The sequence below is a fragment of the Drosophila elegans genome, unplaced genomic scaffold (assembly GCF_018152505.1).
Source record: "Drosophila elegans isolate 14027-0461.03 unplaced genomic scaffold, ASM1815250v1 contig_183, whole genome shotgun sequence".
Lineage (NCBI taxonomy): Eukaryota > Metazoa > Arthropoda > Insecta > Diptera > Drosophilidae > Drosophila > Drosophila elegans.
The window spans coordinates 7,948,241-7,973,983 of NW_024545550.1; the positions used below are offsets into that span (position 1 = coordinate 7,948,241).

The following is a 25,743-nucleotide window of genomic DNA, read 5'->3' on the forward strand; positions in this document are numbered from 1 at the left end:
TAGTCACGTTGTGTTGCTACATTAAGTTAAAATTTTCTTAATTTAGTATTTATTTCTTTTAATTTAATATATAAATAATTATAAATTGTGATTTAGAATAAGAATATTTTTCTGAAATATTCATTATTTTTATAGAAGCTATTTGATATAGTCGTTAGATCCGGCCTTTTCCTACTAGTACATTGGTAGCGATGCAATAGAAAAAAAATTTTTGTGAAAATTTCATTTAGATAGCTTTAAGCCTCAGAGACAAGTTTGCGTTGAGGCGGACAGACGGACAAACGAACGGGCAGGCGTACATGGCTATATCGACTGATCAAGAATATATATACTATTATATTACTATTATATATATACTATTACCTCTAGAATGGTATAACAAAGGCGAAAACCTGTCACCTAAGGAGGGTGCTCACGCAACCCCAGACTTCCTGTCCCGGCTACCCAATTTTTTGGATGGACTACCCGTAACCCGGACAGCCAGAAAGATTCGGCTCAAACCGGGTTGCCAAAAAATGTATAAAATAAATTCACTTTTGCACTGACGCAGCTCCCTCGACTGCGCAGTCGCCGCTGGGACATCGACATCGAAATCGTCGGCAACGGCGACCGCGACGTCGACGGAGCGCTGAGCGAAGGTGGAGCGTTCCGAGTTGGCGGCTCATTCGCTACGTGCTCGTCGAACCGCCGAGACGTTGAATTTCAATCCGCTGCCGCCTTCGTCGCGGGTGTGAGAAGTTACCCAGTTACCCTCAAAAAAGAAAAATACATAAAAATATTGGGAAGAAAACCTGATTTCTTCTAAAAAGTTGCATAAATAACACCATTTAATATGCACTTTTTTCTGCCGCGTTAAGCATTTCCTATCGAATTAAGGTGGCGTCCCAAAAGGTCAATCCACCATTTCCGTTTTGCCCCTCGCGTTTGTGTGATATCATATGATATGAAATGAAGTGAATTAAACCATCTAAGCAGTTTTCAATGAGTGCACACATTACGGAATTTCAATTACTTAGCCACTCGACGCGAAAGGCGTGGACTTCAAGGTAATTTTTAAGCAAACGAAATACAGGTGAAACAGTAACTCGATTCCCCATGGAATCCGTTGGTTGATTTGAGAGCGATAAGTTAAATGCCATATTAATAGCCAATTATTTAGTCACCAGCAACAACATCATCGTCATGAATTGTTCATTAGCAGGTTTTTCAGTATCGATAAGGTAAACACATGAGCCAAAACACATAGCAAAAGTAAATAGTCGGAAGAAACCCAAGCTATGGGAAAGTAAACAGAACTTTGTTTTAACAACGAACTGGTTCTTGTTTTATTAACATTAGAAAAGTGGGAAAAAATTAAAGTTTATTTCAATTGGTGGGGAGATGATACTAGTACATAAGTAAAAGGAAATAGTCAGGTGTGTTTCATATATTTACAATCGCTATTGTATTCAGACGAAACAGTTTTATTCTATGAGATTACTAAATAATTACAGCAACTGATTGATTTAGATTTTTTTCCCTTTTTTTCTCTCTGAGATATATGGTTTAATCTTCATTTAATTAGGGGTTTGCTTCTCTAACAATCTTCATTATTCTGACTCATTAGATTTATATAAACTTAAACAATATTTTCTCTACACAGAATTATCTCAGTCTCTGATTTTACTTATCGTAGCAAGTAAATATTGGAAACGCGTAATAAAATTAATGCGCAAAATATCTATATATTTGTGCAGCACTCAAGTTGAATCCCCCTCCATTCCCAAGGCACATCCAAGGCTCATATTATGTTTACATCTTGATACTCCAAACCTAAGCCAACCGTACAGATAAGGTTATATTCTTTTTTTTCGATTTTTTGCCTACTATTACGTATTTTATCTAGCAGATAAGATATGACCAGGCACATATATCTGTAGGTTATACCATAAATGACCAGTCTTGCTCCAATTTTGCGCAGAAACTTTTGATTTGGCTCAATTTTTTGATGGGTTTTTTTTTGTTTGGTCAAAAGTTGGCATGCAATGGGGCAACCAATGGGGCACAAATTATAACATACGAGTTTGGTTGGTCAGATATAAAGTTTGGGTGCAATTCTTGCCATGGCAACCTGTCCGCCAGCCGGTCACAATAACAAAGTCCGCCACTCCGGCCGGAGTTGTTTGCCACCCAACAACAATGGCAATTCCTAGCCAGGACAACCCGTACCACCCCCTGTCCAGGGAACACTGGTTGTCCAGCTGGGTGCGGCTTTAATGTCTGGCGTCATGATACCATTTTTAGCCCGCGTTTCCCCAGAACTTTCGCTGCGGCTCCTTTCAGTGTGTTTAATCGATAAACCCGAAACGAGTGTAGGGAAAACTCTGGTATTTCCCATTTTCATTTGCCATTTGTCTACTAATTGCAGATCGGGGCTAAGTAACTGATTTATGGGTAGGAGTAGGGAGGCTTCACGTTGGAGGCGGAGAGACCCAGGCCCCACTGTTTACCATTTTTTTTTTGTTTGAGCTCGTTAAGTTCGCTGTTAATTAGCGTTTGGAATTTCGCGACGCAGTTGGGAAGCGAAATATGTAGTCTTAGGTCTTAGCAGGTGTATATTTTATGAATAGCCTGTGGTGAAAGATTAACTAAGTACAAAGCCATACATGTTTTATATGTAGCTTGACACAGTTCCTAAAAAACATTATTGACTTTTTGTAAGAAATTGTGGAGGCAAACTAACTAATTTCTAAAGTAAAAGTTTTAGGTAGGCAAACAAAAATAATTTATTTAGAAATTAAGTCTGAGAAGCCGTTGTGTAAATCTATAATAAACCCAAAACGGTTTCACAGAAAAATATTCCAAGTTTATTAACAATTAAAACATCCAAATCTCAATCATCATTTTAGTTATGCCTGAAAAACAAATAAATATTTTCTTGTATCCTCAAAATTCGTGAACTAAACATTTTTGTGACTTGCGAACACTTACAAATTATAAATCGATCCAAAATTACTTTTAAGAAAACTAAGTAACTTAAAACCGTTTCAAAGAAAGGTATTCCCATGTTGTTGAACAATTGAAACATTCAAACTCTCAATCAACATTATACTTTTGCCTGGAAATTAATTAATTATTATGATTTCCCTTCACTTCCAAAATGCCCCTTATTTCTATATCGGAAAAGCAAAAAACGCAAGCTTATGAGTATTTCACAGTTGGTAAGCTATTTGCCATGCATATTTGCAACGCTCCAAAAAGTCCAATAAACGGCAATCACAAGAGGCAGCAGAAAATGCTTTTCCACTGCTTTCGGCGATGGCAAAAGCAAAAGATTTGCATAAAAGCACATACTATTCGGATGGAAACACTGATGTGTAGTCACTATACACCGCAATTAACATCAAACTCGAGTAATTTACATGCGAGTATTATTGACAAAGCCGCTCGACTCGTCTCGTCTCGTCTCGTTCTCGGCATTAATTTGAAATTGAGATCCGAACACGCCTCTGAAAATGTGTGCCTGGTTTTGTTTCAAGATTCTGGGTAACCTTCACGAGATCGCCGAAGCCGGAGACTGGAGTGACGTGTTGACGACTTCTAAACAGACTCACCAAGCTCAAATGATTGCCAAATGACATCAGCGTGGCTAACAAAGCGAAATAGTCGACTGTGACTACGTTTTACGGCTTTCTTTCGGGCCGCAAGCGAAAGCTTTTAAATTGGCCAAAAACTTTGTATTAATAATGGCACCTAACGATTCATCTGCGGTTAATCGGTTTCTGGTAATTTGAGTGGAACTTACCCGCTAATAGTGCGGTTTCGAAGGGTGGCAGGTTTCACATTTCCCCGGTTACAACCAATAAGTCAGGTTGTTAAAGTGCTGACAAATTGCCCGACAATGCAGCTGCCGAGGGAAAACAACTTTAATTGATTCGGTTGAGTGGCAAATAAATGCTCATGTCGATCGATTGACTCAATCAGCCGTCGATTTTTCTAATGCCGAAGCTATGGAAATAGAGATCTGTTTTCCATATTGGTACAACCATGTAAATTATATGATTAAGCTTAGAAATTATTCCTTAGGTGCACTTTATGTGAGGTGATTAAAGACCACTGATTGGATAATTGAAACACTAAATTCAAAGTTGAATAAATTCATTGTTGAATAAACAATCTTTTATAAGAAGAATGATTGGTAGTAGCCTATATTGAAGAAAATCATTTTCTGAATTAATGGCGAGTTTCTAAGATCAAGTGCTATTTTTTTTGAGAGTTTAGTAAGAAAAAAAGTAAGTAAAGGAAGAACATCTGTTGACTCTTCTGCAATTGCACTTATCAAATAAGAACTGATAAAATAGAGAAAGAAACTGAAAAGAAAACGATACTGTGGGTCAACACACATGTACGATAAGGTACCCCCTTCCACTTCACCAGAGATCTGAGTAAACTGACACCTTTTCACTACAAGATTGGAACACTAAGCGACCTTCCCCTTCTTTGTTACTGTGCCAAATTGAAAGTGATGCAGAATGCTCCAGTATACATATATGTATACACATATAGAGAGGCGTTTGTGGCAGCCACTTTTGAAGGTGAGCCTGTCCAAATGGAACGACAATGCTGCACTTGTTAGGCCCCAGACTTGGCGACTTTAAGACTCGGAGGCGACTCGCGACAGCTGTCACAGCTTTGGACAAATTCCAAAGTGGAAACCCAAGACAGAGAGCTTTTGTTTACATTTGGTTCAATGCTCTTGTTCTAGTTTGGAAACTATGCAGCCAGCACATGTGTGCTATATTCGTAACTTGTGACTATTCCAAACTTAGTTCAAGAAACTCCCATCTCACTTTGTCATCATTTAAATTGAAGTGTGTGAGCTTTAAGCTTGAATTTTTTGAAGCGTGGGAGCTGCATATGAATTTGTATATGAAGTAAGATCAAGATAAAGTTCGTCAGCGTCTTGGAATGACTTGAGTGGGTGGCAAAATGTTGATGATGAACATGATAATGTGGCTGGGATATTAATAAATAAATAAATTAGCTTTATTTGGAAACCAGTTTCGAAGAGCCCCAGCACGACTGTTGTTTTTCGGTTATTGTTTGAGTACGCTTTTAACTTAATATACCCGAAAAACACTCTCATCTTATTTACAAGCACGGAACTCAAATAACTGAAATCTCAAATGCCATTACTCACTTGATTTTCCAAGCGGATTCAGAGCACGTTCTTGAGAGGATCAGCAGTCGTTAGCCCTATCCCAATATGGTCGATATGAATGTGACTGTTCCGAGTCACTTCATATGCACAACAGAGAATCATCGAATTTGAAAGGGTGCGGCAAACCTTTCAACTCAAATTATGCACAATAATCTTACATAAATTTTGAGGTCTTATCTATGCGTAGAGCAGCCCGACACAAACTGGTAAATTGGTATTGGGATGGAGGGGCACATAAATTAACTCGGGAACATGTAAAAATCGAAACGAGTTTATCGCTTCAAGTGAACCCAACAATTAGCCAACAACAAACTTGTTCTATATAGCATACGGCATACGGCGACTATTGTCGACGCGTATTAAGATTTATTGATTTAGTTGTTGCCTAACATAGATATAGACAGGCGTATTATTAGATTAGATTATCTGGATATATAAAGACATCTTCAGGTCAGAGAACATGGTCAAGTGTGGGTTGAAATGGCAGCTTATTATAATGACTATTTGATTGTTAATGAGTTGGTTATTATAATGGATTTAACCTTGGCTATTTCTAATGATCATGGTTTGCAATTTATTAATTATTTCCACTACTTGTATATTTGTTTCTACTCTTTCGGGTTTATTAATGATGTACCCTGAAAAAGTTTCTCTCTCGAGACGTTCAGTGTGCAATTTTGGAACTTGGAGATGTCTCAAATTGTGGGAACACACACAAAAGATCTTCAATTGCCTTTAATGTTCACTTTCATTTCGCAATTAAGAGAGGCTGAGTTCTCGCGGTTTTATTTTTAGTTTTTCAGTCTCGCTTCAACTGCGCTTCAACAAACCGGGAGACATCAAGTCGAAAGCAAACTTTAGTGGCTGAAACGAAAATGTAACGGTAATTAATTGGCTTATTAGGAAAACCAATTCAATCACCCTTACTCTCACTCTGTTTCCCCCTTTTTTTTTTTTTTTCGTTTTTTTTAGTTTTTTGCGATTGCGTGAGCCAAGCCCGAAAAATTTGTGAAATCGCAATCTAAGTTTAGACGATTTCATCATATTCTCTGCTTTGCGTATCCACTTGTGGTCTTTTGCAAATTAGCTAATATGCGCTTAGCCCCATTGGTGAATGTTTGTTGGGTTTTTCAGTTCTGTTTGAACGTCTAATTTTCCGAAAACTTGTTGAAAAATGAGTAAAAATCAATACGTAAACAGGCTAACAGATTTAAGTTTTTTTTGTATGTTTAGTTGTTTTTACAGAACAAATAGGATAGAATTAATTTTTAAAACAGGTTAAACAAATCTATAAAAGATGAATCTTTTGTTATTACGACTGAAAACATTTCATGGCTGGTTTTCTTTATTATGCTTAGTAATTTTTAAAAAAATAGATAAATATTTAATCAATTTATAAAACAGGTTTAATAAACTATAAAAGATATAACTCTTATTATTACGACTGAAAAAATTTGAGTTTTCAGAAAACATATGTATTTTCGAGGTGTTACCTAAAACCTGCTCTCTAGTTATCATGATATATCGCAATCTGCCAAAACCACTTGCTTAAAATTCATATCTCACGCTCTGACCTTTTGCAGATATTCATAGAAACAAACGACAACGAACTTAAAACGGGGGAGTAGAAGGGGAAACCCAGCGAACAAACTCCAATTGCAACTCTCGGATATCCAACAGCAATTGCAGACCCAAAATTATAAGCCAGCCGCCGCATTTCCATTGGATTTTGGTGGAAACTTGCGACTAACAAAGCGAATTTCAAATGTGAACCAATCATACAACAAAAACCCAAAATAGCGTGCATGAAAAAAAAGATATTGTTAAAACAACAAAAGAAACATTAGGCAAAATTGTTTCCAAAGCCTTTTTGTATTTTTTTTTTTTTGAAAGTGCAGTGAAAACGAAATATGATTAATTAGCAATGCGGCAAAATCATTAATGAATATTAAGTAAAGCACAAAAAAAAAAAACGGGAAAAGTAAAGAAAAAAAAACTTGCATTTGGAGCAGAAGAGAGTTTGGCGCAATTTTAAATGCCGGCGACTAAAGACGCGTTCGCGTTTTAACTTGCCCAAAAACAGGCGGAAGAGTGATAGCCAAATAAAAAGCGAGTTCGTTGCATAAATTTCGCGGGTGTCTATGTGAAAATGGCCACTTCGGAGCAGAGCAGGCGGCCCCTGGAGCCGATCTTCATCGCCACGCCGCCACACACCCCGCTGCTGCACCACCATAGTTCCATCACGCGCACCACAACGCCCCGTGAAATGCCCACCATGTACCACTTCGATTTTGGTAAGCCATTACAACCCACTTTGCCCATTATAACTGTAGGTTTATGAGCTTATTAATCGATTCCCTATACTAAAATTGAAAATTCATTTATCTAAAAGGTAAAAAATTAAGGTATTTATTATCAGATAAAGACCAATTTTACTAAATTTCTTTACTGAGTTCCATTTTTCCGTTCCATTTTTCAAGCACAAAAATCAAATGGTGTTTTAAATAAACATCAATTTAGTTTTCAAATGAAACAAATTTAAAATTTGGAATGATTATTAGTTTAAATTTTCTGCACAGAAATAACTTTAAGTCAGCCTAGACTGACTTAATTTTAATAATTTAATGTTTCCATTTTTTTGAGCATTTGAAATATATTTTTAATTATTACATATATAAAGGATATTAATTGATATTATATTACAACATAAATTATTATCTAATATCAATTATATCACAATCAAAACCATTTTTTTTCTGTGAAGCTTGGAAAAAATGCATACAATATAAATGCAAACAAATATTCATGGCACTTCCGCGCAGGCGCACAAAATCTCCGAAAAGCACTTGGCATGCAGCCCCAGGCAAAGAAACTCCAGCTGTGTTAGAGGAAGTGTTTAGGCAACCACTTAAAGCCAATAACCAAGAGGAGAGAAAAGGGGCCGATTTGAATTTATAATGAACTCAATGAAGCATGAAGTCACTTTTTACGACCAAGAAAACATGGTATTCAAATTAAGTGGTGGAGAACAAGCAAAGGTTATTAAAAATGTTTGTAAGAACCCATAAAATCGTGTAGTGTGAAAGATTTTAAAGGGAATTATCCGGCGGATATAGAAAATGTACAATAATAACTAAATAAAAAAATAAAAATACATGAAACATAAAAAGAATAGGGAAGATTATGGACTAGAATTATCCGGCGGATATACAAAATTATTAATAAAAATAAATAAGAATAAAAATTTATATAACTTTGGGGGTACAGTATAAATTAAAAAATAAATTTTAAACAAGTTATGGTCATAAAAAATCAGACGGATGTGAACTCCTCCTGAAAACACAAATAAAAGCCAAAAATTATATTCAAAGCTCCGCTCATTAAAAGAAACCGCTTGAATAAAACAAAACCCCAGCTTTCTATCACCCAAAGTCCCCCAGATGACATCAGTTATTATTGCAAATACCATATAGTATGTATTGCAAAAATAAATAAGCAAAACGCACACAAAGCTTTCAACCAAATCAAAAAACAGAAAACGTGGAAGGCATTTAAAAAAAAAAAACAACAGAGAATAAACACATAAAAACAGAAGCCAAGCAATTGACAACAACAGCAACTGACATATCTATGTCAATTTCCATTTGCAGTAAACAACAAAAGAGCCCCAAAAAAAGAATCAAATAAGTTTTAATTAAATTAAAGAGAAGCCCAAAACAAGAAATTCAAGTTAAGTTTTGCGCAGCAATCGAGAATAATTCAATTTAAGATTGACAGAAGCAAAAAGCTTAGCTCAAGTTATAGCCCATATTTATATGGCCGATAAATATGCCAGCCGCTTGACAGAAATCGGGCTCAAATCCATTTTAGCCATGTCAGTCACGTCTGGCCGGGAGATTTGCGTGCCAGTTTTAACAAGTTTGCCGATAATGCTAATAAATAAGTACGAAAAACTATTCCATTGTCGCCCTACCAACTGTTATGGTAATCGTATGGGCCCATAAATACGGGACAAACGATAGCCAGTTGACCCACTTCCCTCGGCCCACTCGAATATCATTTCCCTCTCGCTGCTTATCCGCTGCATTTCCCTGACATTGAACCACATTTAGTGGCACCAGTTGTTTACTACAAATCCCATACAATCATATGTGTAGAATGAATTCCAAAGTCAAAATCCCAACCAGTTTTTTGTATCGGCATCTCATATAAAGGCGTTAATTGTGGTTCGCAATAACCAGTTTTCAAAGATCTTTGCAAGTCACTTTTCTGTTGGGGATGAGTTTTGCCATTGACAAATTTGTCAGTGATGAATTGCAGTTTCCCAATTAAATGTCCAATTGAAGTGGGTACGAATTTATGGCCACAAACAAACAATTTGAAACTTCCAAAAGCCGGCAAATGCAAAAAAGCTTGAAAAAGCTTTGAATTACAGCAGGTAACAGTGTTGCCGTGCGAAACGTATACTACTACTATTTTTTGTATTTTCAAAATATTAAGCAAATACAAAATAATTTTAAAAATATTTTCAGTTTAGATTTAATTACTTTTTTGAAGCAATAAAAAAATTAAGTAGTAGGTATTTTTAATAAAACTTAAACTAACTTTAATTCAATTCAAAACAAAAACCGCTCCTAACAGTTTAATTCGCCTAAAACGTAAAAAAATTTAAGTTTTACAAATCTTTAATATTAATAATTAGTTTTTTTTTACAATTCAAGCCGTTTTAACACCCTTGAAAAAATTGTGTTTACCATATTTAACAGACAATAAAATACAAAAAACCCTTTTAATAAATTAAAAAAGTTCAACCAAGCTTCAACAACAATTTGATTTGTGGAAAAGCGTACAACAAAATTTGAACGACATTAATAGTTTTGGAAATTGATTATTAAAATTACTTTTAATCGCCTGCCACACATGAAATCGTTTAAGACCTTTCAAATTTGATTTTAATTTGCTGAAATATGTTTTTGGTATCATAAGCGCCTCGCAAATGGAACTCTTAATCGTTTGGCTTCACCTACCGATCGATTTTGTTCCAAATCCAATTGAAAATTACCTACCTCAATTAACGGCCCAAATTCTCCTCACACTCCAAAATGCAAAACAAAAGATGGAATGGCTGAAAACACACAAAATCGTATTGGATACAAACACAAAAGTATTTCACACTTTCTAAACGGCAATCAGCACTGCCAGCAACAAACAAATCAACTTCAATTTGTTGCAACAACATCGAACTCGGCGAGTTACAAACAGAACCGAAGACAGAAACAAAAAACACAAAAGTAAAATGAAAACACAGGGAAAATTGTGCAATCTGCAAAATGCGTTCGGTGGAACAAACTCATACAAAACGGAAAAAAGAAACTAAAACATCTAGCGCCAATGAACTGAAATGGTTTCATTAGATGATCGAAGGGGCGATAGAGGGACCCATGGACGACTGACGACTGGAAGAAATAGAACTTAATTAGTGGAAAATACGACGGCACTATGTTGTTGATATGTGAAGTGTGCTTTGGTTGGGCAGAGAGAGATGGAGCATAGCTCAGTTGGAAAGAGAGGGGCAGGTGAGAATTCAGGAGCCACAGAATTGTCGCCTAGAGAGCAGTATCAAACACCAAGTCCCTAATACACTACAGCACCATATTTATAGATCTTAGAAGCACACTCCTAATGAGTAATAGGGTTCGTCTAAAGTTAATCTTAAGAGTAAATTAAACTTGGCCTTCAGTTTGGAATACAATAGGTTTTGAAAATCTCAATGAAATCTTAAATTTGAAGAATTTATTATATCCTATTTACAAAGATTTTCTTAAAACATTTAGAAATCTTTTTTACTTATAAACTTATTGTTCATAATAACATACATATATTAGGATAATTGTATCATAAAACTTATAAAAAACACAAGACTACTAAAAACATTCTTAATTATTATATTTTTATCAGAGCTCCCAAAATAAAATTTTTTATTGGAAAACTTACCAACTTTTTAATTGGTTTGTTTACTTAGAAAATTGTCCAGACTAAACAAAAATTATTTACTAAGTACTTGTGCCGATACTAGTATTATATGATAGTACATTCACTTACCATTCTTTCATCGTTCTTACTAGTAGTAACCTCAAAGAAATAAAAAAGCAAATTAACTAAAAAACATATAATATTTTTGGGGACACATCCGTTTTCCTTATTTTTAGCAGTGCATAGGAAACATAAAATTTTAAGTTCACTATTAAAATATATAGTTTTTCGGTCGTGTCGCCGCCTTGCCCCCAAAACGCCATCCGCACATCATCTAGATTCTGAGTTCTAGAACTTTGACTATTTATAAGCACGCGCGCCCCTTTAAAACATCCTGAGGGCTTGCTGCTGCACCGTGAAAATCGTCAGAGCGAGATATATGTGTATGCAACAGATGCCCCATCCACTTAACCATATGCGCATAGGCAACTGCAACAGATTTTCTATTTTCGTTGGCGCTCTCGAAGCGTGACAATTATAAGAGATTATCCAAGACTCAAAGTCGCGACGCGTGGGCGACCACAAACGATGCCGCCTACACCCCAAAAATCACCCATTCCTCAAGCCCACCTCCTTTGGAAAAGGAAGTTGTTGGTTCGATAAACAAGATATAAATATAAATAACCGGGAATGGGTTACGACTCAAGTTCATGACTCAAACATAAAGTTCTCCTTCGCCTTTGGCACGTGCAAAAATCGAACTTTTGGTCTTATGTCAAGGCAACCGCAACTAAACTTGCATAAGAGAGTTCCACAGCCTGGTGACGTCAGCGGATGCTGAAATACATAAATATACACCGAGATTTATAGCATCAACAAATAGGGATCGTTTGGCTCGAGCAGAGCGATGCTCAAAAGTGCATTCGCATTTCAATTAAAAACAGAAACAGAGGCAGCGAACAGAGATGGAAAGAGGAGACGAATATGGCAAAGTTCACGTAGGCGAAATACGAATATGGAATGCACTGCAAACGACTGTTTATAGTCGCATGATAACCTTAAACATAAATTATTATAAACGAAAAACCCGCATTTAAAAGCAGAGTGGTTTCGAAATCAATTTATAAGGTGCCAAAAAGTATGCACTAAAAATATTAAAGTAGAATTTCGAAATTTATCAAGATTTTAAGTAAATTTTTCTTTACTTTTAAACACTTTTTTCACTACTTCAAAACCTTAATGATTTATGCGGCCCCCATATATTTGTATTTCAACGTAAAATTTGTAAAAACAAATTAACTTAAAGATACTTTGATTTATGGAAATTCGGTAAGACATTTAAAAGATAGTTTAGTCAACGCCTTCAAGAACATATTCCTTTTTGAATGGAAAAAGTGACTATGAATGACAAACATATTGCCCCAGCTGTGATACCCCTGATTTATATAAAGTCCGCCAAAAGTGTCTCCAACTCTGCGGCCAGCTGTTTATTTATGTGAAGCGCCTGCAACACCGCGTGTTGCTCAGGTCGGCAAATGTTGCTGTTGCTGTTGCAGCTTCAACTGCGTCTACCTTTTTTGGCACACTTATGCAACTGCCGCTGGTGGCAGTAAGTGGATGTTTTTCATGCTCCAAAAGTGGACATAATTGCACATGTGTGTGTGGGGGCTACACACCCAGTCGTGGTCCCGATTCCCATTCCCATTGGCCAGGAAATGGGCGCTCTTTGAAGTCGGTTAGGTTAACTGATTGACTGATGGTCGTCGGGAATGGGTGAGATTTCAATTTGAAAATGCGGAATTGGCAGTCGTTCTGGCGGAGAACACTGTCGAGGGTTCAGCAACATTTGACGTCGCCAGCGGCGGCTTTAAATAAATCAGCCGTAAAGACAAGGCAAACAAGAGGAGAAGGGAAAACAACAGCCAGAAGACAGCTGAAATCCAGCAAAAGCGAGGGAGTCGCAAAAGAATCGTGGCCTTTGTTGATGGCAGCAACAGAAACAGCAATAGCAACAGCAACAACACCCACACTCGGTCCAAAACTGGAGTGCAACTATTTTTACTGCCATGCAAAATGCGCACGAGCAACATGTTGCTGCGGGAGCTTTGGACTGGCGATGTTGCTGCTGCCGTTCAGTTGAGCACGAGAAGCCGGCGCGAGAAGTTCACACGAAATCGGGAGTTGGTGCGTGAAATGCTTTTGGAAAACTTATACGAGTACGAGTGACTAGGCTAAATCCGAAATAAACCGCCTCACAATGAGCAAGAAAATGTGGCATAAGATTTTCAAATCCAAGGCCCAGAAGCCGCCGCCTTTGGCCAAAATCAACAAGCGACATAGTCGCATAGTCTACGAGGAGTATCAGCAATTAAACGAAAAAGAGCAGCTAAATTTCAGCAACGAAAAGGAAAATGAGCATGAAAATGGAAATGAAAATGAAAAAGGCCCTGCCTGTGGAAATGGCAACGGCAGCATTAACGTTTTCGAGCAGCAGCCGCTGCAAAGTTCTTTCAACTCGTTGGAGTTTAGTGAGGCGCAACAGCAGCAGCAGCAGCAGCAACATCAGCCAAAGCAACAGCAGCAACAGCTGTCAACGTTTTCGCGCGTTCGCAACACATTTTCCATCAGACGCAGCAGCAACAACAGCAACAGCAAAAAGCTGGCCAATGCCAAGTCAAGTGAGTCGGATGCAGCATCATCAGCAGCAGCAACAATTGTAAATGCAACAACTGCAACTGCAACTGCAACAGCGGCAACATTAGCAACGTTAACAAACAATAAGCCAAGCAATCAACTGCAACGCGTCTTGATTGTTGTCAATAAGATCGATGTGGCCACTAACTGTCCAACTAACCATTTGCATGCCAATCCTACAGCAACGACAGCAATTAAATCAAGTAATTTTCAATGCAAATTAACAACTAATTTCTGTCAATCGTTTCCACCCAAATTACTCCTTGGTGAAAGCCGTTGGGGGAAATCTCAACTGCTGTCCACATCTGCTCCAATTGTTTCAATCAGTCTAAAATGGTGACCCCTTATTTGACTTCTTCTGCTTATCAACTTTCAGCCAGCAAATGATGTCACCTTCGGTAGTTCTCAATGAAATCGAAATTCTTAGCTTTGATTAACGCGTAGTTGTTTTGTTACTTAGAAAAGAATAGAGATTCTTTAATAAATTACTTTAGTAGTCGCTTAAATGTTAACCTTTTTTTTACTGACAATAGAAAGTAAAAGGATATTCATACTTACATACTTAATTGAAATAAATTTAAATTAAAATTCTCCTTGGAAGAGATAGTATTTTAAATTATAGGCGATCGTGGTTTTGTTTTCTAAGCGAACGATAACTTTTAAATAACTGTATTATGAATAATACATTACGTGAATCATTATAAAAGATTATGTTCGCGTTCATAAAGAATTTTCTATGAAAAATGCAAAAATTAATTTTTGTACACACTAAGAATTCATCTGAGTTTTTGATATTTGTATAGCTTTTGGGAGAGATACGAAAAAACTGGAAGTCATTATATGTACATATTTAAGCCTATGAACTTACAGATACAAAAAGTTATATTTTTGCTATTGATTGCTATTGTAATTTTCGATTCCTTATTTGCTGGTTTTAAATCCCGTAAAGAGGTTCTTTTAACGTTTTCAAGTAAATTAAATACAAGTGAATTGGCTGAATTTTTAATATGTCACATTGCAATCTAAAACATTAAAGTTTGTTAAGCATTGGGATGATTTAGTTCTAGACTAAAAACCTGAAACTTTAATTTTCAATCTCAGCTAGCCCTTGTTCCCCCAAGTGCAAACGGGTCTGGTTCCCAGCTTACCAGTACCCGTTCCAAGGTGCCAAGTCCTCGGTTTTGGTTTCCATGGCCATTCTTCTCGGGTGTCAGAGAGTTGAGAGTTCAAAGCGTAGCAAAGAACCTGAAAACCGCTTCGTCTGGGAACAGGGAAATTGTTTGTAATATACTTTTACCATATTGCACACAAGGCAAGGCATTTATGGGCCCGCTGAAGACTTAAGTGGCTTATGGAGGTTGCCCAACAGTCGGCCACAAAGACAAAAACAAAAAAAAATATGGAAATGCTTAAGACTAGACACCAACTAACAAAATACATAGATGATGGGCCAGGGATGGGCAAGTAGGAAAGCCATATTCGACTAGATTTAAAGTGGCATTCATCACACGCCTGAATGGCTTTAAACTTTTGATCTAGTAAACTCTTGACCATTTAAAAATCCCATGCCCAGGCCATGCGATCTCGAAATCTGCTAAAGATCTGATTCTGATGGAGGCGCTGTTCAGTTGTTATTTTTAAATATCTCAAGTGGATGCACATAATGCATGCGCATATATCTCATATTCGAAGCATCATTAGCACAAGACAGATGGATAGATAGTACAACTCACCCACTTCTCATCGCTGGGTATTATGCTTATGTCTGTTTATGAACAGTATGCGTATGCGTAACACACGACTTTGCATTGATTTGAATGGAAATGAGACAGGGGCTCTCAGTCTCAAGATATTGCGGAAATTCTGCTCTGTGCGTGTCGCTGATTGATGTAATCGCAATCTGACTGCCAGTTTGCGGGTGCTACTCGCCCGGCATTATAATTGGATTTCCTTCGTCTCTGTGATTAGTGGCCGCCTCCATTGATGGTTTTATTTGCTCCTCAAATGCTCCATGGGCGCTGCTTCTAATTATTATTCCGCGATGCCCACACAATGTAGCGCGAGATCGGTTTATGTAGCACAGTTAAAGAATAGTTCCACTTTTAACACCACAATTAAAGCGCAAAAACGATTACAAATCACAGTCAGCTCGATAACGATAGGCAAAGTACCGCAACTTTTCGTTTTGACAGTGCTGGAAAAGGAATTTATTTAAGGACTTGGAAACCTAATAATATTGCAGTAATAAAAACCTTGTATTGTTTTGTAGGGGAAAGAGTGTGTAGGTTGGGACAGTCTGTAAATTGACACAGAATCATCCTCACGTATGATTCGAAAAAAGCAGAGAAGTTTGAAGCAAAGCATAAGCCTGGTATTGTCTGTGTTATTCAGCTACTGATATTCATTTTTAATTTTTTAAACTTCTGTAAAACGACTATAACATCCTTAAATTTGTCGGTCAGAAAAAAACTTATTAACATTTTGTTACACTTGAGTACACTTTTTTGCAATATTTTTTTAGGTTAAAGTAATTCGGGGAATGCGAGTCCTTAGGCTTAACTTCTAATTCCGACAAAGTAATTTTGTCTTATATTTCAATTTAATTGATATGATACACAAAATCTAAATTTAATTATATTTTTGTCCCTGACGATAAATAGCCAGATATGTAGTAGCTGAAACCATCACTTGTAACCGATCCTCAAATCCTAACGTTTACCAATACTGACAGGATATCGATTATTTCCAATATAGGGTCCCTAACGGTTAAATTTAGATTGTTGAAGAATTAGCTCAATTTAACGTAAATCAAGAACAATAAGTAAAGAGATCAAAGTATAACGTGGGCAGAACCACCTGCCTTTCGTGAGATGCAAGATATTCGCTCTTCGAGATACAATTCCCGCCTACAAGCCAAAAAACCAGAGAGTTTGGAGACCAGTTGCCCAATTTGGACAAAACTACATTTCATCAGTCTGCGGCCAGCGGATAAATAACAATTTATAGGCTGATCGCCAAAGACGAACCGAAATAATAGCTATAAAGTATTTGGGGCTGCGACTGCTCCATTGTTTCTTCGTTTTTTGGGAATTTGTTGGTGGGGCCAGACAATTTGTCGCCCAAAAAACACAATCGACCATGAATCTTCCAACGAGCGATTTTCCCTTGGCTGCCAGCCATTTCCACTTGGAAAGTGACTGGAATTTTCAAAGCGACGAACTTTCCCTTCTAAAACCAAGCCCTTTTGATCTGGATATGAAATTCAGGGGTTGCCAGTTACACAGAGAGAAAAATTGGTATGATATGGCTATCAATTTGAACTTTTTGGATTTGTTATTATAATTAAAATATATAATCGCCATAGGGCGAAGTTAAAAAACTTTTTTAGCTTTGACAATAATTTAATAATTTAAAGAAAGATACATTTATATAGTAAAATTGTTTGGACTATTCACTATTAACTTAACAATTAAAATATGTCTTTATCTTTTTTCGATATCGACATACTTTTTTTTTTGAGATGTGTGATAACTTTGAATTTTGTAACGTCTCATAGTTTGCTGCTCCTGTCTGTTCTGTTGTTGTTTCGTTAATTAAGAGAAATATTTTTATTTTTTACGTCTCACATCTCGACTAACAAACATTGCCAAAGTGCTCGCAGCTAACTGAATCCCCCGTCAAAAATTCGATACTCAATTTGCACCTACATCTTCTCGTTGACACAGCAGCAATCCACGGCACCACGGATCCCGAGGCGGAAGACCCGATGCAGGGGGGCGCGGATGAGGATCCGCAGCCCCCGAAGCCACTGACCTCCGGCTCTTCAAATCCGGTGCCGGAGTACGCGCCCGAACAGGACACCCAGCTGACCCCGTGTCCGTGCTGCAGCCGCACCTTCATCACCAGTGCCCTGCGCAAGCACATCGTCATCTGCGAGAAGTCCTCCAAGAAGCGCAAAGTCTTCGAATCGTTCCGCCAGCGCCGCGCTGGAACCGCCCTCTCCACGTACGTGCTGCCGAAGAACTTCGGCATGCCCAATGCAGAACGCACGGCGGGATTGCCCTATCCTCCGACCAACAGTCGCGAGGCCACGTCCACTGCAGTGAGTGCTGCTGCTGCTGCTGCCGCCGCACCTTCAGAGGTGAGTACTTCCACTAAACAAAAAGTTATATATTTTAAAAAGACATATCCAATTTTAAGCACTCTTAAATTCAAGCATAAATAGTTTTAAATAGTTTAACCATTTTTATATACAATTAAAAGGGGTTCACCTATTGATACGAATCATTATTTTAAATAACCATTTTCCATTTTTATCCACTTTGGAAACCATCACTATTTATAACTGAATACAATAATTTTTTATGCATTATGCAAAAATTATATTTAACCAACATAGTTTTCTCTTTGTAATCTAAGGTTAAATCATTTGTAAAACATAAGTAATAAATAATAATAATGAATTACAGACAATCCTAAAAGAAGTAAGATTTATAAAGCTTTCACAACCACCTGTGTACTATCTCGTTGTATTGTAAAGATAAGTGACTTTTATAATATTAGAGGAATTTGTAGAACTTTATCTGTATATTTATATCTAGATTTTCTGCGATTACTTTGAGTTTTTCCTACCCTTTTCAGCCAGTAAAGTCGCCGGCGCCAGTGCGTCGAAAGTCGCAAACCGAAATGGTTCGCTCCACCGCTAGAGCCTCATTGCGCAAGGCGGCATCCACACTCTCCTCCACATCCGCTTCCGCCGAGGCGCCATCCACTGGGCCACCTGCTGCTCCTCCAACGGCTGCTCCGATCGTGCGTGAACGATCGCTGGCCAAGCGGATCAAGGCGCCGGCCTGCGATCGTTGTCCCCACTGCGATCGGTCCTTCAACCCCAAGGCCTTCGATCGTCACGTGGAGTGGTGCAAGGAGAAGGCCATCCTGGCCACCATGAAGTCCACCAACACCCAGGAGACGAGCAAGGCGAAGGAACGCCTGGAGGCGAGGAAGCAGTACAGGCCTCCGAATCTCAAGTAAGCCTGGATTTAGTTGCCACTTGATTCACACACCCATTGTTTCATTTGTCGTTGTTGTTTCCTTTTTTTTTTTGCTTTTTTGCTATTATACACTTGTCTGCCATGTTTGCCAGGACGAAGAGATCGCTGGCCCGGGACAAGTACTCCGGAAACCATGAGGAGCTGCTGGAAGCGGGTGAAATGGCGGCCGCCAAGCCAAGTATGATGTCCCTTTCGATGACCTCGTCCGTGCACAGTGATAAGTAAGTAGATCTTATGGATCTCTAACAAATACATAGATAGTCTTAACCCACCCGATGCTCTTCTGGTCGTCGTAAACCGTATTCCGTATTCGTAACCATTTGTTAGCCATAAAATAGCCACCGTCGTGTAGTCTCAACACACTGTAGTTAGCAATCTTCGATCAGCGATCTTCACTCATCCCAGAAATGATCCCCAGCAATCCGCAAGCTCAAGTCGCAAGACCGCGTACAGCAAGTCGTGGGAAGACTGCGATCACCCACAACCAGGTGAGCCTCTACACGATGTCCAACGATGAGGATCCCCCATCCTCACCGCCGCCGCCGCCCAGGGAACGTCGCTCCAAGCGCAAACAGCACGAATCCTGCAGCGAAATCGACGAGACAATGGAGCGACTGAGGCGTAACACCGCCGTCGGTGGGGATGCCCTCCAGCTGGCCAAACTGGATTGCGTCGAGGCGCCAGTGCTCCAGCCCAGCAGAAGCCGCAAGAGTCCAAGAGTGTCCAAACGGGACAAGGAAATCTGTTTGCCGAATCTTCCACAAGTAACCATGACGTTCGATGAGCTCAATGGGCTGATCAAGCGCAAAGGTATGGGGATGATCTGCTGCCTTTTGATTAGGCAATCTCCACTGATCGTGGCATGCAGTTCTTCAATTAACTTGAGACACTACAACTCGTTAGATCTAAGAACCCGGAACCATTTTATAGTCGTTAATTAGTGCGCGCCGCATCAGAGCGTTTTTGATTCGGAAAGTCAGCCAAGCATTTAGTCCAGGTGCCAGTGCATCCATTAGGTATTTAGTATGGTTAGGAGTCTAAGAAGGAGAAGTCAAGGGTATCCAAAGGGAAATTTAAGTGTCAGGGTTTTGTTAGATTGAAGGGTTTTAAAATTCAACTTTTTTTATGGACAAAATATGTTAATTGGACAGTAATTGAGTTTTCAAAAAAATAAGATTTACTCTGTACTTATGAAACTGTAAGTTGACTATAATTATGTAAGTTAAATTATGTAATCAATGTTAATATAATTTATAAAAGTTTAATTTTTGTTCAGATTTTAAAAAGAGTGTTTTTTTAATTGATGTTATTAAAAATTTACATTACATTCATGGATAAGTTGAGAAGAAAGATAATTGCTTTATCAATCGATGGAATTTGTAATAGATTGAATATATATACGAAGAAAGTATTAGTGAAATCAATAGATTAGTTACAGTTTTACAATCCTTTGAGTATTTTAGGGCGTTTCCCAAGTTATATCCAGGCTAATCCAAGTACCCAACCTCCCAATCCGCATGTTGCTCCACTTAAGGCGGCACGCCCATTTGCAATCTAGAAATGGATGAGCAGGAGATCGCTGGTTTGACCCCCAACCAGCGCCCAGCCACTTCGATAGTGCGCCAGGCGAGACGACGCACTCGCACCCGGGAGAATCCCAATCTGGAGCTACGAGCTCAGCAGCCGCCGGGTTCGCTGATCTCCAAGGACCTGGAGTTCGCCTCCCTGGACTCCAGTCTAGTGCCCCTGCAGCGAATGCAACGTAAAGTCTACTCCGGATCGGAGGACGAGTCGCCAAGGGCGGAGATCCAGATCAAAATGGAGGCCACAACGATGCGCACAGTGTGTCGACCCACGAAGAGATCAGCAGCCCAGCAGGTGATGAGCAACTTGGAACCGATGCGTGCTTTGCCCATGAGCAGCAGCGGGCTGAAGCAGAGTTTGGAGGCCATTAACCAAACGATGGGACAGACGGTGCTGCCAAGACTGAAGTTGGACTACCAACCGGAGGCAGATGATGGGGATAACTATACCAGTGACCTGAATGACGATCCGGAGGTGGAAGAGGCGGACCTAATGAGTCGTGCGGCCAAGCTGATTGAACGATCTCGTTCCGATTCCAATCCCGGTGAGCAAAGTGAGGAGGATGAGCAGGAGGAGGAGGAGGAGGAGGCGGTACTCAAACTACCTCCTTTGACCAAGCAAAACAGCAACGTGAGTCGCCGTTTGGTGCTCCTAGAGCAGGATGAGAATGGCACCATGTACATAAAGTCAGCGCCAAGTGCCAAGCGCCGTTCGACCAGGTTTGTAGCCCATAATAATCCCCATCCTCGCCAGACGACAGCCAGACAGAGCACAAATTGGGTGGTTAATCTACTAACTAAACACTATTAAGCCACCTTTCTAACTCTGTGAAAAAATCTCTATTTGAAACAGCGGCCTCCTGGGGGACAAGTACGATCCCTTCCTCTCGGCCAAGCGTCAGCTGGAGGAGCTCTGCTCGCCCAGCACGCCGCCGCCCGAGGAGGAGGTGGTGACTACCAGCACCACCAGAACATTGACACCTTTAACCACAGCCACAACCACACCGACAGCCACACCCAGTAACGCCATGACCACTTCGTTGACCACCAAGCCAGCACAACAAAGCACTCAGCGGAGCCTGCCCGCGTCCAATTTCCGACGCACTTCGTCGCTGCGCGGACCTCGTCGCACGCCCATGCTCAACAGTCGTCCGCTGTTCGCCACCAACTATCGACCCACCATCCAGAGGGGTCTCTCCGACGAGGGTCCCATCTCCACGAACTTCTTGAAACCGGAGGAGTTCGATGAGATGCCAGTGAGGGCGGCCTGTGGCAATGATTTCCACAGTCCTCGAGTGGTGCGTCGGGACCAGAGTGCCTCCAATCGCAAGCAGCTGCTTAAGCTGCCCGTGGGCAATCAGGGCAACGAAGCCACTTCCCAAACCGGACGCAGTGTGGCCAAGACAGACTCGCTGGCCGTCTTCCTCAAATACGAACATGAACTGGAGCAGCTGAATGCCAAGGCGGCGGAGCTGGCTGTGGCCAATCAGTTGACCAGCAAGGAGCAGAAGGACAAGAGCAACACGCTGAGCAAGCAGAACTCGGCCAAGAGCCTGGGGCAGAGTACTCCGACGACCCAGTTGCCACCACTGACCACTTTGACTGCATCTGCAGCTAAGGAGCCGAGCTATCCGCCAGTGGCCACGCCCCTGCGTTTGGAGCCCATCGGCAGGCCAGCTGCACCGCTGACACCCATTAAACTGGAGAGCATCTTTGGACCCAGGAGATCGGATTCAGGCTCAGGCTCGGCCGCCAGCGACTTTATAGATCCCAAGCTGATAAACGCCTGCGATAATCTGCATGTAAATAGTGGCGTATCCTCGGATGCCAGCTCCACGCCCCAGCAGTTGTCGCAGCAGAGCACGAGCCGCAGCAGCTCCCAGTCCACCATCACCCACAGCCACACGCAGGAGCGAAGGCAATCCTCTGGAGAGGCCAGGAATCTCCTAAAGCGCAAGATGCGACTGGGACGCAACCAGTTCCTGTACGATGCCTCGCCCGAGGATGCGCAGGATGCCTCCTCGGGTTGCTGCTCGGCGGACGACGAGGCCAATCGCTCGTCCATGGAGTACGATGAGCAGTGCTGGCAGCAGCAGCAGAAGCAACTGCTGGCCAATCCCCTGCTGCCCATGGCTATGGTGCACGGCGCCATGCCCACCTTCGATGACTTTGACTTCGAGGAGTTCCTCTCCTCATTCGAGAACGAGAATGACGATGAGCAGTTCCCGCTGTTCAAGGACTGTCGCGAGTTCCTACTGAATCGCTCGACGAGCAGGCAACGTTCGTTCCAGAAAGCGATTTCCACGACCCAGACGACAGCCACACAGCCCACGATTACCCCCAATTATGGTCACCACCATCAGGCCAAGACAACTAAAGACAGTCACGCCCACAGGTCGGAGTGCAATGCCAGCAGCGAGGAGGAGAAGATGGAGAAGCAGGCCGCCGAGGATCAGCGGGATCAGAAGCGGGAGATCTTCATCAGCATCGAGACGGAGGCCAATGCCCAGGGCCGCTCGCCCATTTCGCCGGAGTCGCTGCGCCACATGGTGGGCAATGCCCAGACGCCCATCGATGTGCTGCACATCGAGAACGGGGACGAGCCGGAGCACGCCAGGTTCAGCAAGATCAGCGACACGGAGGAGGCCCCAGATGAGCCCGGGGATCGGGCCAGTCAACACTCAGCTCCCAGCTCCCGACTGGCCCCATCCTCCAGTGGCTCCAGCCTGGCGCCCAATGTTCAGCTGAACAATGCCAAGAACATGATCCAGCGCATGCACAGCGAGTACCGGCAGATGGGCGAGGAGGCCAGTGCCTCCATGCGACGCATGCTCATTGTGGGCAACGGCTCAAGGAGCGAAGATCAGGAGCAGCAGCAGCATCAGCAGCCTAGCCGGGATCACAGGAATCCCAATCCAGGGGGCCCACTGACGCCTTCGCCATCGGCCGACTCCGATGAGCTGAGCAGCCTGGATGGCTATCCCATGTCCTCCTCGCAGGACTCGCGTCCCGGAGCCAGCTCCAAGCTGAGCTCGGATTCAGCGTACGGCAGGTAGGATCATTTGGGATCATTCTAATTTACAATATATATCAATATGAGGTACTGCAGATAATGATAATTCAAAAGTTTATTTAATCAAACAACAAAAGAATTCATTAAAAAGCCATACAAAGAAGAGAATCGCCATATTGCTCCTAAAACATTTTTAAATGTTTGATTATTTAAAAATTAAATAAGACTTTGTTAAAAGGTGCAGGCCTAGCAGTAACCAATAATGTTAATTTGTTATGTGAGCAAACATGCATTCATTGGCACCTTTTTTAACGTTTTTATTTATAGAATTTATATTGTAAAACTTAAAAAAGTATCAAGTATTTTAAACTCACATTTATGGTCCAGACCAGTTTGTGGCTAGCTTTTTAGAGTTTTACAATATAAATTCTAAAGAATAACATAATTTTTTTGTATTTTTATTCAAAGCCAGTTCACATCAAATTCATTGATTATAGAGTTGAACACATATACTAAAACACCCATAACTAATGTTATGATGGTCAATTTAATAAAAATCTAGGCAACAGCATCTATGCTATTTACTTTACTTTTAAAGATGCCTTAAACATTAAACATTTTGTAATTTTTTTTTGTACAAATACTAAGTATACACGTATGCTTAGATAATTCTGTATAAACATAGTTAAGTGCCTTTAGATCTGCAACAAAAACACTGTTTTGCAGTGTAATAAACAATTCATATTAATATAATTTCTGTTTGCTTAATTTATTGCAGCAGCAACTCTCCTTATAGCTTGTCGCGTCAGCGCTCCACCGAACTCCAGCCGGGTACGCCCCGATCCCAGGGACTCCTGCGCCCGCATACGGCCAGTGCCAAGTTGCCCGGCTTGTCCATGTCGGATGCCTCCACGCAGGCACAGACCAAGTACGGAACCCTCAAGGCTCGCCAGCGGCTCTTTGCCCCAGAATGTGGCAGCAGCAATGGCAACGAAGATGGGGCCGATTCCTCCAGCAGTGGATCGGATAACTCCCTTGCCGCGCAGTCGAAACAACAGCAGAAGCAGCAACAACAGCAGCAGCAGCAGCAGACCAGCAACTACAATTACCAACAGCAGCAGCAGCAGCAGACCCAATCCCAATCCCAACCAACTTACAACACCAACAACAACAACAGCAACAACAACAACAACAATCTACCGATGACACCCACCACATCGCAGCACTCCTTAATGAGCAATTCATCCATGAGTTTAAGTATGAAGATGTCGAAATTCTGCCACGAATGTGGTGCCAAGTTCATCATTGAGCACGCCAAGTTCTGCATGGATTGCGGAGTGAAGCGGGTTGTACTCTAGATTAACCCCACGTAGCCGTTGATTTCAGTAGCTCACTCTCACTCTCACTCTTACTCTCACACACACAAAACACAGAAAAGCCAACACTCTAAAAACACCAAAACACCGAATGAACCCGGAATGAACAACGAATGAACCAGCAATGAACATCGGCTGAACTTCGCTGAATGAGACCTGGCTGGATCTTTATCGGGGTCTAAAATATACCAAATGTAGATGTTAAACGCAAGCAGTTTACGGATAGCGCTAACACCGCCTCTATATACAGAATAATAATATATATTTTAATACAAACCAAAACAAGCAAAACAAAGATTTTAAATCGAACAAACTTTAATTAATCGAACTAAACTTGGCATTTCTTTCGTAAACACATTTCTCATCTTCGATTGCTTTTAAAAAAAAAACGAAAAAGCAAACAAAAAACGCAACTCAACGTAAACAAATATATAAACACTTTAACAAAGTTGTTGATTAACAAAGACTGAACGAATTTAAACGATATAGAACGTTGGAAAAAATAATGGATTATGTAATGTGACACAGGAGCGAAAGTATTTTTAAACATTTTTCAAAACCTAACGCAGCAACTCCATTGTACTTGTATTTTGTAATCGTTTTACTAATTATATAGACACTGCTTAAAAATATAAATATATATATATATATGAAAGTGCATTCACATCGATTTGAATCACCGATTTGGTACAATATAAAAAACTTTAAAACGTCGAAGTTGACTTAACATTCATGAGAACTCATACGTTTGGATTTAACAGGTCCAATTCTTACATAAATCTTAAATCAAATGTTTTTCTTTCTTCATTCGCAGGCCATTAAATGGAGTATCAAGGGTATTTTCTTCTTCGTA

General features: G+C 40.4%; 1 protein-coding gene across 8 annotated transcripts; it reads left to right on the forward strand.

Moving 5' to 3' along the window:
• Positions 1 to 656: 656 nt before the first annotated feature.
• Positions 657 to 25,550, forward strand: LOC108144311 (mucin-5AC). Of its 8 annotated transcripts, none has more exons than XM_017269007.2 (9): positions 657 to 1,046; positions 6,784 to 7,494; positions 17,593 to 18,008; positions 18,509 to 18,894; positions 19,011 to 19,139; positions 19,337 to 19,728; positions 20,453 to 21,221; positions 21,355 to 23,553; positions 24,293 to 25,550. In XM_017269007.2, exons 2-9 carry the CDS (start codon positions 7,350 to 7,352, stop codon positions 24,870 to 24,872), a joined length of 5,016 nt encoding a protein of 1,671 aa, XP_017124496.1. In that variant the 5' UTR covers positions 657 to 1,046; positions 6,784 to 7,349; the 3' UTR covers positions 24,873 to 25,550. The 8 variants fall into 8 exon arrangements, with proteins under 8 accessions (XP_017124496.1, XP_017124497.1, XP_017124493.1 ...); XM_017269008.2 differs by having other exon boundaries at positions 17,596 to 18,008; XM_017269004.2 differs by lacking the exons at positions 657 to 1,046; positions 6,784 to 7,494 and adding an exon at positions 13,304 to 14,070 and having other exon boundaries at positions 17,596 to 18,008; positions 24,296 to 25,550.
• Positions 25,551 to 25,743: the final 193 nt, after the last annotated feature.